The following is a 15,194-nucleotide window of genomic DNA, read 5'->3' on the forward strand; positions in this document are numbered from 1 at the left end:
GACTGAGCCAGCAAGACCTCGTTCACAGATCTGTAGTGTACACTCCACTCAATAGACTGAGCCAGCAAGACCTCGTTCACAGATCTGTAGTGTACACTCCACTCAATAGACTGAGCCAGCAAGACCTCGTTCACAGATCTGTAGTGTACACTCCACTCAATAGACTGAGCCAGCAAGACCTCGTTCACAGATCTGTAGTGTACACTCCACTCAATAGACTGAGCCAGCAAGACCTCGTTCACAGATCTGTAGTGTACACTCCACTCAATAGACTGAGCCAGCAAGACCTCGTTCACAGATCTGTAGTGTACACTCCACTCAATAGACTGAGCCAGCAAGACCTCGTTCACAGATCTGTAGTGTACACTCCACTCAATAGACTGAGCCAGCAAGACCTCGTTCACAGATCTGTAGTGTACACTCCACTCAATAGACTGAGCCAGCAAGACCTCGTTCACAGATCTGTAGTGTACACTCCACTCAATAGACTGAGCCAGCAAGACCTCGTTCACAGATCTGTAGTGTACACTCCACTCAATAGACTGAGCCAGCAAGACCTCGTTCACAGATCTGTAGTGTACACTCCACTCAATAGACTGAGCCAGCAAGACCTCGTTCACAGATCTGTAGTGTACACTCCACTCAATAGACTGAGCCAGCAAGACCTCGTTCACAGATCTGTAGTGTACACTCCACTCAATAGACTGAGCCAGCAAGACCTCGTTCACAGATCTGTAGTGTACACTCCACTCAATAGACTGAGCCAGCAAGACCTCGTTCACAGATCTGTAGTGTACACTCCACTCAATAGACTGAGCCAGCAAGACCTCGTTCACAGATCTGTAGTGTACACTCCACTCAATAGACTGAGCCAGCAAGACCTCGTTCACAGATCTGTAGTGTACACTCCACTCAATAGACTGAGCCAGCAAGACCTCGTTCACAGATCTGTAGTGTACACTCCACTCAATAGGCTGAATACAAGTAGAATAGTCTATTTATTTATTTATTTTGTCCTTGTTGCTGCACTCGTCCTATACATTAAATACACATCTTTAAATTGCATTTTTATTTTATTATATGTCGTTGGTGTTGCTGTTAGTTCATTGACTCAAACACTGTGTTTTTAACGTGTTGTTGATGCGAGTTCAGAGCTGCTCTTCGGTTCTAGCTGGCACATGCAGCACACCCTTTGTTTATCAGACAGCACGTTACAGTAAAACTATTAGTGCTGCGATCCTAAATGTAAAGACATCAGCATCAATTTAGCGCTGAATTACTTTTTTTTTTTTAATTAAGCATCTCCATAGTTTTGGTCTGCCCCGCCCACCTTATTTCACTGGCACCGCCACGCATGCGCTAGCCTGCCGTCTCTGTCATTGGTTGGCAATAATATTGCAAGTAAATCTGGGAAGTGTAGTTTAACAAAGAGCTGCATTATAACCTGAACCCAGTTAAAGGACTACAGATCCCGGAGTTCCCTGCGGGCGAGGCGGTCCAATATTCAGATCAGAGGCGGGAGCGCGTCGGTCTCTGTTGGGGTTTGTATTGTTTTGAACCTCGGAAAGTGTGCCGCTGAGTTTCTCACTGTCAGGTACCGTATCACAGGTATAGACCCTCCAAACACCGCAGAGTAGATGCCATAGACATGTTTGAGTTGAAATAAAAATACTGGGTTGTTATGAAGTCGTCATCAGCTTTTTAATTTCAGAACCAGCATGCTAAGGTAGACCCGCCGCTCCTCTCTTCACACGCCTCGCAGCGCAGGGCGGGTACCGGGCAGTGTGTGGAAGTGAAGGGGCGCATGGACGGGCTGTTCCCGTGGGGAGCGCGGTGTGATCTCATTGTATTGCGGTGTCTCCCTCTTTCTATATGCAGTCCGGAGAGTATGCAGCGATCAACCAGGCTTAAGCGGGAGCTGCATCTTCTCAGCACCGAGCCAGCTCCGGGGGTCTCCTGCTGGCAGAACGACGGCCGAGTCGACGACCTCCGGGCACGTAAGTGACGCTTCAGCCAGACCAGCCACGCTTCGTCAGGTTGAATGCATCGCCTCTAGTTATTGCCGTGGCGCAGCTTTGCCGGAGGTTTGAGCAGCGCAGGATCACCTGCGGTTGGCTGGGCTCGAATCAGTTTTGAATCGGTTCCCCGTTGTAACGTTTCAATCTGAAGACAGTGTTGTGAGCGCCCGTTCCGGTGCAGAACAGCGAGCCGCTCTTGCTGCAGCCACGGCGTGTGTTTGGTGCGGCTGAGGCTGTGCTTGCTGTAGCGGTGCTGGCTCATGTGTGCTTGTTTTCCTCACAGAGATAGTGGGAGGGGTGAGCACTCCCTATGAAGGAGGCCTCTTCACACTGGAGATCGTGCTCCCAGAGAGGTACGGAGGAGCCCTGTGCTCCTGTGTTAGTCTTCATTTGTTTTTTGTAGAAACACGACAGTACAATACAATGCTGATGAGGAAAGAGGTGTTTGAAACTCGCCTGTTTTCAATTCACAGGTATCCCTTTGAGCCCCCCAAAATGCGCTTCCTCACCCCCATCTACCACCCCAACATCGACTCTGCCGGCAGAATCTGTCTGGACGCTCTGAAGCTCCCCCCAAAGGTGAAGAGGACAAGTGAAGCTTGCTGTACACTGCGAGTGAATGGCAGAGAGAGCAGGCCTCGTTGTGTCTGTACGCTGCGAGTGAATGGCACAGAGAGCAGGCCTCGTTGTGTCTGTACGCTGCGAGTGAATGGCAGAGAGAGCAGGCCTCGTTGTGTCTGTACGCTGCGAGTGAATGGCAGAGAGAGCAGGCCTCGTTGTGTCTGTACGCTGCGAGTGAATGGCAGAGAGAGCAGGCCTCGTTGTGTGCTGTACTGTACTGCGAGTGAATGGCAGAGAGAGCAGGCCTCGTTGTGTCTGTACGCTGCGAGTGAATGGCAGAGAGAGCAGGCCTCGTTGTGTCTGTACGCTGCGAGTGAATGGCAGAGAGAGCAGGCCTCGTTGTGTCTGTACGCTGCGAGTGTGGCAGAGATCGTTGTGTCTGTACGCTGCGAGTGAATGGCAGAGAGAGCAGGCCTCGTTGTGTCTGTACGCTGCGAGGGAATGGCAGAGAGAGCAGGCCTCGTTGTGTCTGTACGCTGCGAGTGAATGGCAGAGAGAGCAGGCCTCGTTGTGTCTGTACGCTGCGAGTGAATGGCAGAGAGAGCAGGCCTCGTTGTGTGAATGCGTGTTGAAGGGTATCCCTGGTAAACACTGTGTTTTTGTTTGGTGCAGGGAGCGTGGAGGCCCTCTCTCAACATCTCCACTGTTCTGACCTCAATCCAGCTGCTGATGGCAGAGCCTAATCCAGACGACCCCCTGATGGCAGATATTGTGAGTATCCTGCAAAGCCAGAGCATTGCTCCATGTGATGCAGGCCCTCCAGCTGCATTAAACTGAAACTGCACCCAGATTCACAAAGAACCAACATGAAGCAACTCGGATGAGAATTGTTTTTCAGTTTTTGAATTTCTCCTGTGATCTGCAGTCCTCTGAATACAAATACAACAAGCCGGTCTACCTGGAGAAGGCGAGGCAGTGGACCGAAAAGCATGCGATCCAGAGGAAGCAGGTGAGCAGGACCTGCAGCACTGTGTCCGATCACTGGAACACACTGCGCCAGTCCTTCCAGACGCGCGGGGCTGTTGTATTGCACAGGCAGTTATAGTTAATACAATGTGTTGGATTTCAAGCACTGGCAGCAGAATTCGAATGCTGTGCCGCAGCACAGGTGAGCAGAAAGGTATCCCATTTTCCTGTTTAAAAGATTCAGAGTCATTGAAAATCTCATAAAGCATGATAATAAAAAAATCACATACACCTTTTTCATAACATTTTTGCATGCGTGCTGCCTGTTTGCCACTAGAGGGCAGTAGCACTCTGCATTTAAACCCCCATCTGTGTGTGTGTGTGAGAGAGAGAGAGAGAGAGAGAGAGAGAGAGAGAGAGAGAGAGAGAGAGAGAGATACAGCTGTGTGTAAATGAAGGGCTTCCACTCCTGTAGGACTTGAGTGAGCTTGACAAGGGCCCCCGTGAAGATGAGCTGTCCAAGGGCCTGGTGGGGCCCCGGAAGAGAGGGGCTCTCGATACGGGGGAGGAGGAGGAGGTGAAGAAGACATGCGTCTGAACAGGAGGATGATCCTCTGTATATTAACCTCTCATCTCTTCAGGCGCTCTGCTGCATTGCTGTTTCTTTGTGTTACAATGTTTGTGTGTTTGTTAAATTTGCTTTACCACAGTTATGTTTGGAAGAATAAAACTATTAGTTTGAGTTTTGTAAAACACTTTCTGGACTGTTTGTTGCGTGTGTGTTTCCTCGATCACTGTGTGGCTGGTTTTCAAAACTCTTCCACCTGGTTTATAAAGTGTTCATGAATAATAACTGGTTTCCAGTTAAGGGAATGTAGGATCCTGATGGTACCATTGCATCGGGCCATTCCATGCACGCTTCTTCATTGCTCATCACAATCTGTAGACTTTCCGATTTTCCAAGTTCTGTGTTTTAAAATCCCTGTTTTTATTATTATTGCATACATTGTGGCAGTCATGTTTGTTTTTTCATCCAATACTTAATGTAGTTAGTAGTGTTTTGAACCATGAAGGAGCTGAGAAGAAGCTGTGCCATGCTTAAGATGGGTTAGTCTTTGCATAGATAGTTGTCACAGATTTTTTTTTTTTAACAGTATTTAATAGAAATCGGAAGTGTTCCTATTGTATAGGGTTTGTACGAGTCCAGGTAGGAGGTAAGAAGCCAGGAGGAGCCTGGGAGTCGAGCTCCGAAGCTGCTGTTTGCAGCCAGCCTGCTCCCTCCAGCTCCAGCCGTCTCCTGACGAGAGGAACGTTCCGCACTGTCTTCTGAATAAGCCAGTGATTAATGTACACGACAGTGTGGTGGAGCTGCAATTAAACACACATGCGAGGGCCTCTTAACCACTTTCATATGCCTTCTAGCTGCTAGAACCGACCTCAAGAGAACCGCAACCTGTGGACTGGTTCAACTGAGCGGTCTGTCTGTCTCTGTGTCAGTCCGTCTGTGTGGTCACGCTGCTCCCCTGCCACTGAAACTGTGTTGATGTGCAGGTCTCCTGAAAGTGCTCTGGGACTCTGAGCCTTTCCACCCATCCCATTACGGGAAACAAAAATAGTCAAACCCATGTCTTTTATATGAAACTAATCATTTCGTATTGAATTTATTATTTTTTTTAAAGTGAAACGTTTACAAAAGTACTGAAAATATATACATCCAAAATATTTTTCCTAATATATTTTGTACAAGAAGAGCTTTTATTTTTTGTTCTTTTTCCATCTATAAAAGAGGAGGGTACTTGAATTATAGCATATAGATCAGAGGTAGTTATACTGTACATCAGCTAGCCTACTTTCAAAAAACAACAGAAACCTTTACAAAAGCTATTTAAAAAAAATGCTGAACTCAGAAGCTGTTAAATAAATACCTCTTTTTGTTCTGATGTCATAAAAAAAAGCTGCAATTTCATTGATAATAACGCTAGTTATTAATAAAACTAGTCTTTGCAGAACACCTGCATTATGCCAGTCAGACAGGAAATGCAGGTGTTCTTTGGGCAGTGAAATGGCTTTGGGTAACGATGAAGTGAAAGGAGGCAGTAAGTGTCTGCAGCCACTAGATGGCAGTCCTCAGCAGTTGTTTCGTTGTGGAATTGCTTCCAAGAGATTTGCAGTCGCCTGAGAATGTTACAAGCCAGGGAGGGGTTTTGGTAACAGCAGGTAAATGAATAGGTAGAATTGCCAGGAAATATGTTTTTTAAATTCAGTTTTCAGGAATATTTGTAACGGTCGAATAAATCATCAGATTGGGAGTATAGCCCATTGTTTTTAACTTTCAGACTTCACCAGCAACAAATCCAATGTATAATCTAGACAAACGTGTTGACAAGTTACTCCTGCAGCATTTCAGGGAATGCATATATATATATATATATATATATATATATATATATATATATATATATATATATATATATATATATATATATATATATATATACCATGCATCAAATTAAATGAGGTTCATGCCTGTTTCCAATCAATTCAGCTTTTTTGAACAGTCGCTTCGCTATAGAAGAGCGATTTACAGTCTTCATTGTGGAATATGGGAGTTGTAGTCCAGAGACCAGTCAAACTATGGGAAATGTAGTCCAAACCCATTGTTGTGAACGGTGGGAGTAGATCTTGGAGGATTCTGGGACTTGTGAACCAAATCTGTCAAGCAGGACCGTGGGAACTGCACTTCAGATATCTAACCCATTTCTAAGACGCAGAACAGATCCCGTGATAGGGGACGTTTTTTCCTCCGTTTCAGTGTTCGTTTTAAAGTTTATAAATGGGATGAGGAGGCCGGGGGGGGTCGATAGAACTGGATGGAGTAACCACTGCTTGGCAGGTCGTCACTTTGGGAAGCGATCAGGAGTTCCTCGTCGGTGAGGCAGGGGTGTGGGGCTGTAGAAGTGTCACCCTCTTGCCAACAAAGGTCTGGTTGCTGACGGGGGACGAAGGTTACCGAGGCAGCTTGGGGGCACCCGAAGGACTCCAGCCTGGGGAGAACTGCCCCCTCAAAGACCAGCTTCACTTCGGAGAAGGTCACCAGCGCTTGGGTGGAGTCGTAGGAGCTCTTCTCGGTCTCCTCCGATGCGAAGGAGTCTGTAGATTCCTCCTGTGTGGGCTCAGGTCTCCTGCACAGCAGCCGGAGATCTTCCTTGAAGTGGGGATTGAAGAGCAGGTACAGGAGGGGGTTGAGGCAGGCTGGCAGAGGCAGAAGCACCAGCAAGACAGACTTGATGACCTCGTTGCTGATGGGGAAGAGGCTGAGCAGGGAGGAGAAGGTGAGGAAGGCCACAGGGCAGTAAAGGAGGCAGTTGGTGAAGATGAGCCAGGCCACGTGCTTGATCATCGCACAATCCCAGATGCTGTCGAACTCTCCTTTCATGAGGTCCCAGTAAAGCTTGATATAGGTGCCGGTAATGACCAGGAAGCATAGGGTGTTCATCATGATGAGAGCCACCATGAAGCCCAGAGTGGAAGGACGGCTCTCTGGGAGCGGGGAGGGGAGGCAGAGAGGGGAGGACCCATATTCCCCCACCGAGAAGAGTGGGAGGGCAGCCACAGCCAGAGAGAGGCCCACACAGCAGAGGGCGGCTGCCTTGACGCTGCTGAAGGAGGGGGACTTCCCGTAGGCCCGGACGCAGGAGACCGAGATGCTGCACTGCACCGCAGCCAGCGTGAGGAAGAGGATAGAGGCCTCGGAGGCAAAGACGGAGAGGAAGCCCCCAGCCTGGCAGCCTGGCCCGCTCTCCCAGCGAGCGCCGTGTCGGGAGAACTCTCCGAAGGTCAGGGCATCCACCAGCGCCAGTGTCCCTGTGCACAGGCCCGTCAGCAGGTTGGCGCCCCCAATGGAGCCGATGACGAACTTGACAGGAGACAGGTAGCCTGGGGAGGCGAAGACCGTCATGATCAGGAGGCTGTTGCAGATCAGGGAGACCAGTGCGATCGCCCACACGCCCAGTCGAATCACCCAGCTATCGAAAAGGTAGTCACATGGCTTGAAGGGACCTGTAAATGAGTAAGAGAGAGGCGCGAGTGCATCAGTGAGCCATCAGGAGGGAGACACACACATGAGAACACCCCTTTTTAAGCAAGCATTTTTAAATTATTGATGATTTTCAGAAAGCTCCTAAGTCTTCGCCACTAGATGGCGTTGCGATTGTGGACAAACAAAATGTAATTAGATTTGTAGAACTGTTATTCAAAATGACATTCGCTTGACTGATTGCACTGCCTGTTCTGATATTGAAAATGACAGTCGCTTGACTGATTGCATTGGCTGTTCTGGACAGTGCTTTCTCACCTGGAGAAGGGCTGCACTGGACGTTGGGGTGCAGTTTGGAATCATCAACATCCAGCTGAAAGTCGTCCATATCCAGGAAATCTGTCCGGGGACAAGAGAGAGTTAATTCAGGTATATAACCAAGTGCTGGGTGGAACAGTGAGCTGGTACTGAAGCTAGTTCAGCTACACAGAGAGAGAGGTGGAACAGTGAGCTGGTACTGAAGCTAGTTCAGCTACACAGAGAGAGAGGTGGAACAGTGAGCTGGTACTGAAGCTAGTTCAGCTACACAGAGAGAGAGGTAGAACAGTGAGCTGTACTGATCTAGTTTTGGTAATGCCAGAATGCACATGTGCTACATATTGTACATTATAATCTTGATCTCTGACTTGCAATGTTTCAATGTTCTCTATTGTATCTGACAGTAAACAGGGCTTTGGTTTTGCTCACAAAACGCTTGTAGTGTCGCCTCATAAAAACACAAGGCGATGAAACAGAGGAGCTGCCTGCAGATTGAAAACAGGAGCCGTGGAAAGAGAATGCCAATAGACCCAATGGAGAGAGATTTCAATATGTTTTAATGGGAGACACATGGGCTGATGTGCAGAGAGACAATCTCCTTAATCCTCTCTCCAGTCTGTCTCCTCGGAGCGGAGCAGAACTCAGGGTACAGAGGAATGGGTAAAGAAAACGCCAGCAGGCCTGTCAGCCTGTCATTAGAAACAGGCCCTGGATGAACGTTTCTCAATGAATCCAAAGCTTCGCTCTACTTACAGTGGCTGTCAGCGTGGCTCGGGAACATGCCCACAGTCCTCTTGGGCACGTCTTCGTCCTCACTTCCTGTCTCCTCTGCGTCCCATTGGCTGGCTGGCTTGAAGGTCGTTTTACAAGCCCCGTAAGCACAGCACTGGTAGGCATAGGGCATCTCTAGGACCCTGTGGGAATCAATGGAAGAGGATCCTGCACTAGCACACCAAGCATGTCCTTCAAAGCTGCCGATTACGCATTACGAGAGAGAGAAATTCTCCAGGGTCTACAATCTTGGTCAGGCTGTGTTTGGGTCTATGATTGGTTTGGATATGAAGACTATATACAGCGCTGCTTGCCTGAATCTGATACAGATTTAAAGAATCTTGCATAATACTCCTAGTCTAGGCAACAAACAAGTGAGACAAGTACCTGGCAGGCACCGGTACAGGTGCTGCTCATTCACTCAGGAACATCGTGTCAACAAGGCTTTACCTACGCTGTTTATGAAATTCAAGCACCGTGTGGTTAGTTTGTTATGAAACTGCAGCTTACCTGCTGGTGAATTTTGAAATGCCATGTATTTAAATGAAGATTACTTCAAACACGGCAGGTGAAACACACCTTTACGATTGTAATTGTTACGCTGAAGTGAAGTCGAACAGTACTTCCAAGTGTGCTTTCCCATACTGAATGAAAACCAGCTTACAGAGCTGCAGAAACCTTGTATCATTTACTAGCGCTCTGCTAGGAAAATGTTGCTTTATCGGTAGATTACCAAAAGCTGGTTACGTGCGTGCTTGTTACCAACCAAAGGCTTGCTATTAATCCTGACAAGGGCTGAAGGCTTGATGTGCTCTTGAACCCGTCCTCCGCTGAAAGCTCGGGAGTTTCCAAGTGTTTCTTTGGAAAGCTCTGTGTGGGGTCAGGGGGTTGGAGGGGTGACCCTGCTCTGATATTCTGTAATACCACAAGCAGTTCAACAGCTAATACTTTGTGGGTTACGGGTTCAAACTGGATTCAGAACAAGCGCTGCCAGCTCCGTTACACAGCCGCTGAGATTGATCCAAAGCCCCACCTCATCTTGGGAAGGTCCTCCACTCTGAAAGGCTCGGACAGCCCCAGGTTTCCCTTCAGCTTGAGGTGTGTCAGTCCGCTGAGCCCCTCCACGGGCAGAGTGGTCAGCTGGTTGTCAGTCAGGTCTCTGGAGGAGAACAATACCCACAGTGTATTCCCGTTAGCAACTTCTAGAGCATGCCTTTTATCAACTGTCAGCACACGCAGATACTTACAGTTTGACCAGAGAGCGCAGGGACCTGAACGCCTCTGGGTGAATGAATTCAATGTGGTTCCAGCTGAGGTCTCTAGAATACAGGCAAAAAAATTAATCATTTGACCATTACATACTGCTTTTTGTAGTTTTCCATACTCAACAAAAAACAGAGAAAAATTGAAAAATGTCACATTTCGAAATCTGACATGAAATACTGCACTACTATTACGGCTTCCAGTAGTTTTTTTTTTTTTTTAATAATTTTGTTTTGTTTTTTTACTACATATCGGTTCATACAGGTTTTTTTTTTAATTGTTTTTTGATGTCCCAATCCTAAAACTAAGCTAAACTTTTGGCCATAGCTGTAGAGTTAAAGACAGAGAGACAGACTGACAGGACTGAAGGATGCATTTTGAATTATGATGCTGAAGAGAACTAAAGGCTCTGTTTTATTTGAGCTGTGACAGTGTTTGCAGCCCTGCAGGATAAGGAGGGCTGTGCTCTCACTGTGATCGCAGGGCTGCAAGCTGCTGTTTTATTTGGGCTGTGACAGTGTTTGCAGCACTGCAGGATAAGGAGGGCTGTGCTCTCACAGTGATCGCAGGGCTGCAAGCTGCTGTTTTATTTGAGGGCTGTGCTGTGACAGTGTTTGCAGCACTGCAGGATAAGGAGGGCTGTGCTCTCACAGTGATCGCAGGGCTGCAAGCTGCTGTTTTATTTGAGCTGTGACAGTGTTTGCAGCCCTGCAGGATAAGGAGGGCTGTGCTCTCATTGTGATCGCAGGGCTGCAAGCTGCTGTTTTATTTGGGCTGTGACAGTGTTTGCAGCCCTGCAGGATAAGGAGGGCTGTGCTCTCACTGTGATCGCAGGGCTGCAAGCTGCTGTTTTATTTGAGCTGTGACAGTGTTTGCAGCACTGCAGGATAAGGAGGGCTGTGCTCTCACTGTGATCGCAGGGCTGCAAGCTGCTGTTTTATTTGAGCTGTGACAGTGTTTGCAGCACTGCAGGATAAGGAGGGCTGTGCTCTCACTGTGATCGCAGGGCTGCAAGCTGCTGTTTTATTTGGGCTGTGACAGTGTTTGCAGCACTGCAGGATAAGGAGGGCTGTGCTCTCACAGTGATCGCAGGGCTGCAAGCTGCTGTTTTATTTGGGCTGTGACAGTGTTTGCAGCACTGCAGGATAAGGAGGGCTGTGCTCTCACTGTGATCGCAGGGCTGCAAGCTGCTGTTTTATTTGGGCTGTGACAGTGTTTGCAGCACTGCAGGATAAGGAGGGCTGTGCTCTCATTGTGATCGCAGGGCTGCAAGCTGCTGTTTTATTTGAGCTGTGACAGTGTTTGCAGCACTGCAGGATAAGGAGGGCTGTGCTCTCACAGTGATCGCAGGGCTGCAAGCTGCTGTTTTATTTGAGCTGTGACAGTGTTTGCAGCACTGCAGGATAAGGAGGGCTGTGCTCTCACAGTGATCGCAGGGCTGCAAGCTGCTGTTTTATTTGAGCTGTGACAGTGTTTGCAGCCCTGCAGGATAAGGAGGGCTGTGCTGTCACAGTGATCGCAGGGCTGCAAGCTGCTGTTTTATTTGGGCTGTGACAGTGTTTGCAGCACTGCAGGATAAGGAGGGCTGCGCTCTCACAGTGATCGCAGGGCTGCAAGCTGCTGTTTTATTTGAGCTGTGACAGTGTTTGCAGCACTGCAGGATAAGGAGGGCTGTGCTCTCACTGTGATCGCAGGGCTGCAAGCTGCTGTTTTATTTGGGCTGTGACAGTGTTTGCAGCACTGCAGGATAAGGAGGGCTGTGCTCTCACTGTGATCGCAGGGCTGCAAGCTGCTGTTTTATTTGGGCTGTGACAGTGTTTGCAGCACTGCAGGATAAGGAGGGCTGTGCTCTCACTGTGATCGCAGGGCTGCAAGCTGCTGTTTTATTTGGGCTGTGACAGTGTTTGTAGCCCTGCAGGATAAGGAGGGCTGTGCTCTCACAGTGATCGCAGGGCTGCAAGCTGCTGGAAGGTGGTGGCTCTGATCTCCCTGATCTGGTTGTGCTGGAGGCCTCTGAAACGAAGCAGACAGAGACAGTTAGACCCAGGACTGGAAGACATGTCATTACAAATACACATCAATTGCACAGGCAAGGGGACACAGTGGCAGGAGCTGACGGACGGAGGCCATCTGGATCAGATGTCACGCGAGCAGTGAAGATAAAAGAGCCTGGTTTTATTGGCACACGTGTATGCTGGATGCCTTTGGGATTAGAGCTGAGAGCGTTTTTGTTTTGGCCCTGCTGAAGATTAATTGAATGCTTAAAAACAAATGGAAACATCTGCCATGAGACTGCCAATAGGGGTTTGACAGCCAGGACTCCTGAGTGATCCCTTCATGGAATGTGCAGGGAAGTCTGTTCTCCAGAATGGCCCACAGACTCATCACTCTCCAACAGTCAGTGTACAATGTGCCACCAGTCAGGAATGAGCGACAGCGGGCATTCAGATGGAGGTTCACGTGCTCGATTGCAGAGTGCTGGGAGCCACTGCCTGGCACTCATTGCTCAAGGTACTGGATTCACGAATAAAAAGAGAAAACACAACTCACATTTCCTCAAGGCGCTGACAGCGGTGGAAACTGGGCAATTCCTTGATCTGGTTATGCGACAATTCCCTTAAAACACACAAACACAGACTGAATCAATAGAGTGTCTGAGTTCTAGTGAGCTTTACCCATGAGAGCGTAATGTTAATGTTTAATCACATTAACAGAACCGCATGTGGACCGGCCCGTGTGGTATAGCTAGGCTAGAACGGAACTGCAGTCTTCCATCAATTAAAAGCCATCTTAACAAAACCTCAATCAACTCTTCAGTGCAAAGCCAGGTAATAGTACAGTCTGCTTTCACTAATGCTGCTGTGCTATTCTAACCGCTAAAGACAATGTGCTTATACAAGCTATTGGAACACCAGTGTATTCCCAGTGTATTATCACCCTGAAAGAAACCCTAGCAGATACATCATCAGAGCAAAATGTATTTGGAAACAAAGACTGCATGGCTGCCGTGGTGCTACCATCGTGCAGACTGGTGTGAAATACCTGCACTGAGGTGCCATTCTTCTAGTGGCAACATCATACCACTGCAGCTGCTGTTGTGCTGCCATTGCCCCTGAATACAGAACCTGTGCACAGAGCCACTCTCTGAATTACACATTCATATTAACAGACTCACAGAACTCGCAGGCCAGGCAGCTGCTGACACAGGCTCCTCGGGAGAGAGGTCAGTCCAGCTCTTGTCAAGGTCCTGGAAGAGGCAAGCAAGAGGACAGTAAGGACAAGTGACACCCCCAATCATTACAGTGCAGGCAAGCGAAAACCCCAACCCACAGGGACAGACACGACACCCAGCCCGACTGACACTAACCCACAGGGACAGACAGGACACCCAACCCGACTGAGACTAACCCACAGGGACAGACACGACACCCAACCCGACTGAGACTAACCCACAGGGACAGACACGACACCCAACCAGACTGAGACTAACCCACAGGGACAGACAGGACACCCAACCCGACTGAGACTAACCCACAGGGACAGACACGACACCCAACCAGACTGAGACTAACCCACAGGGACAGACACGACACCCAACCAGACTGAGACTAACCCACAGGGACAGACACGACACCCAACCAGACTGAGACTAACCCACAGGGACAGACACGACACCCAACCAGACTGAGACTAACCCACAGGGACAGACACGACACCCAACCAGACTGAGACTAACCCACAGGGACAGACACGACACCCAACCCGACTGAGACTAACCCACAGGGACAGACACGACACCCAACCAGACTGAGACTAACCCACAGGGACAGACACGACACCCAACCCGACTGAGACTAACCCACAGGGACAGACACGACACCCAACCAGACTGAGACTAACCCACAGGGACAGACACGACACCCAGCCCGACTGAGACTAACCCACAGGGACAGACACGACACCCAACCCGACTGAGACTAACCCACAGGGACAGACACGACACCCAGCCCGACTGAGACTAACCCACAGGGACAGACACGACACCCAACCCGACTGAGACTAACCCACAGGGACAGACACGACACCCAGCCAGACTGAGGCTAACCCACAGGGACAGACACAGCAAAAGGAGCCTCATGCCAAAACATGATGCTCTACTGAAAAGTCAGGGCTTCTGGAGTAAAGAACACATGGCCTCTGAAATATCACCACAATCAGACATTTGCATCAACCTATTTCCACACAGTTTAAAAAGCTCTGTTCCTTCTAACATCACTAGATTCACATTCTGTAATAACTTTATATACTGAATGCCATTATGGAGCCTGCATTGTCTCAGAATCTCAGTCAGGATAGGTCTGGTTAGCGTGTTTAACACACACTGACCTCTCTGGCAACTCCTGCACTTATCTAGCATGCAGTGAATGCTGGGGGTTTAGACCAGCTGATACACTATAATGTGGAGAATAGGCTTTTATTAAAAAAAAAAAAAAAAATGAACTTACAAAATTTCCAGACTGGTGGTTCCTTTGAGGTCAGGGAATGCTTTTATTTCAGTGGCTCCATTCAGGGACCTGAGATTGGGAAGGGACAGCTCATTAGTGCAAAGCTCTCTATTGTGTTGGAACAGAGGCAGTCCAAACCACTGGCATGCTGTAAATAGACAGAGCCAGAGACCTTTGTTTACAGGAACAGAGGAGCCTAAAATAGGGCAAGTGCCTGGCAGCCACCCCGTGCAGGTTACACGTGAGGTGAGCTCTGAAAAGAGCAGGCGGGCTCACAAGAAAGACCACTGAGGACACTGCTTCAGTCATGCAACAGGAGCCCCACACCCATGCTATGCTTTCACTGTGTCGTTTAGCATGCTGTTTGCCTTCTTGTCTGGTCTTTACTGTTCACTTGGCAGAGTTCCATGGTACAGCACAGCAAATATAAAGGATGTCTGCACATTTATTGAAAGATGGAGCCCCCGCGGATTCGATCGGGGTCTGTTTGTCTCCTCTAATTCATTCCCGGGAAGCTGAGGGTGGGACTCTGTTGTCGGTACTTCTCAAGAGCAGTAGAGTCATCTAGTTTCGTTGTGCTGCTTCGCTAGTAAGTTGTGCAGTCTTGGATAAGAAAGCTTCTGCCAAACATTTTGCAACAAAAAGTCGGTGCCACATATGAGCATGTATTATCCTACAACTGTTCATGTATTGACTCTTTACAAGTGATTATCAGGGGGAAGTCTGTGACTTTTGCTTCTTTCCATACAATTTGTA

General features: G+C 48.6%; 2 protein-coding genes across 9 annotated transcripts in view; one reads left to right on the forward strand and one right to left on the reverse strand.

Moving 5' to 3' along the window:
- Positions 1 to 1,482: 1,482 nt before the first annotated feature.
- Positions 1,483 to 4,298, forward strand: LOC121299641 (ubiquitin-conjugating enzyme E2 T-like). Of its 4 annotated transcripts, none has more exons than XM_041227512.1 (7): positions 1,483 to 1,541; positions 1,879 to 1,997; positions 2,302 to 2,371; positions 2,492 to 2,597; positions 3,252 to 3,350; positions 3,505 to 3,588; positions 4,021 to 4,298. In XM_041227512.1, the coding sequence occupies exons 2-7, from the start codon at positions 1,889 to 1,891 to the stop codon at positions 4,141 to 4,143; spliced, it is 591 nt and encodes a 196-aa protein (XP_041083446.1). In that variant the 5' UTR covers positions 1,483 to 1,541; positions 1,879 to 1,888; the 3' UTR covers positions 4,144 to 4,298. The 4 variants fall into 4 exon arrangements, with proteins under 4 accessions (XP_041083446.1, XP_041083444.1, XP_041083445.1 ...); XM_041227510.1 differs by having other exon boundaries at positions 1,499 to 1,594; XM_041227511.1 differs by having other exon boundaries at positions 1,503 to 1,608.
- Positions 4,299 to 6,049: 1,751 nt separating this feature from the next.
- LOC121300367 (leucine-rich repeat-containing G-protein coupled receptor 6-like) overlaps positions 6,050 to 15,194 on the reverse strand; it is a 51,362-nt gene continuing 42,217 nt past the window's right edge. For all 5 annotated transcript variants that reach the window (XM_041228938.1, XM_041228941.1, XM_041228940.1 and 2 more), the window contains 9 exons: positions 14,439 to 14,507; positions 13,109 to 13,180; positions 12,484 to 12,549; positions 11,875 to 11,946; positions 9,918 to 9,989; positions 9,704 to 9,829; positions 8,653 to 8,813; positions 7,900 to 7,980; positions 6,050 to 7,604 (listed from right to left, as the gene is read on the reverse strand). In XM_041228938.1, coding sequence (XP_041084872.1) covers positions 6,373 to 7,604; positions 7,900 to 7,980; positions 8,653 to 8,813; positions 9,704 to 9,829; positions 9,918 to 9,989; positions 11,875 to 11,946; positions 12,484 to 12,549; positions 13,109 to 13,180; positions 14,439 to 14,507 — 1,951 coding nt within the window. In that variant the 3' untranslated portion in view covers positions 6,050 to 6,372. The remainder of the gene's footprint in view (positions 7,605 to 7,899; positions 7,981 to 8,652; positions 8,814 to 9,703; positions 9,830 to 9,917; positions 9,990 to 11,874; positions 11,947 to 12,483; positions 12,550 to 13,108; positions 13,181 to 14,438; positions 14,508 to 15,194) is intronic.

This window comes from Polyodon spathula, chromosome 25 (genome assembly GCF_017654505.1).
Source record: "Polyodon spathula isolate WHYD16114869_AA chromosome 25, ASM1765450v1, whole genome shotgun sequence".
In the NCBI taxonomy this organism is placed as follows: domain Eukaryota; kingdom Metazoa; phylum Chordata; class Actinopteri; order Acipenseriformes; family Polyodontidae; genus Polyodon; species Polyodon spathula.

Excerpts from the sequence above, each read along its gene's own strand:
- LOC121299641 (XM_041227509.1), top strand. The coding sequence starts at position 1,805 with ATGGACGGGCTGTTCCCGTGGGGAGCGCGGTGTGATCTCATTGTATTG. Across the intron at positions 1,998-2,301 it reads AGTCGACGACCTCCGGGCAC|AGATAGTGGGAGGGGTGAGC; the intron begins GTAAGTGACGCT and ends TTTTCCTCACAG. Across the intron at positions 2,372-2,491 it reads GAGATCGTGCTCCCAGAGAG|GTATCCCTTTGAGCCCCCCA; the intron begins GTACGGAGGAGC and ends TTCAATTCACAG.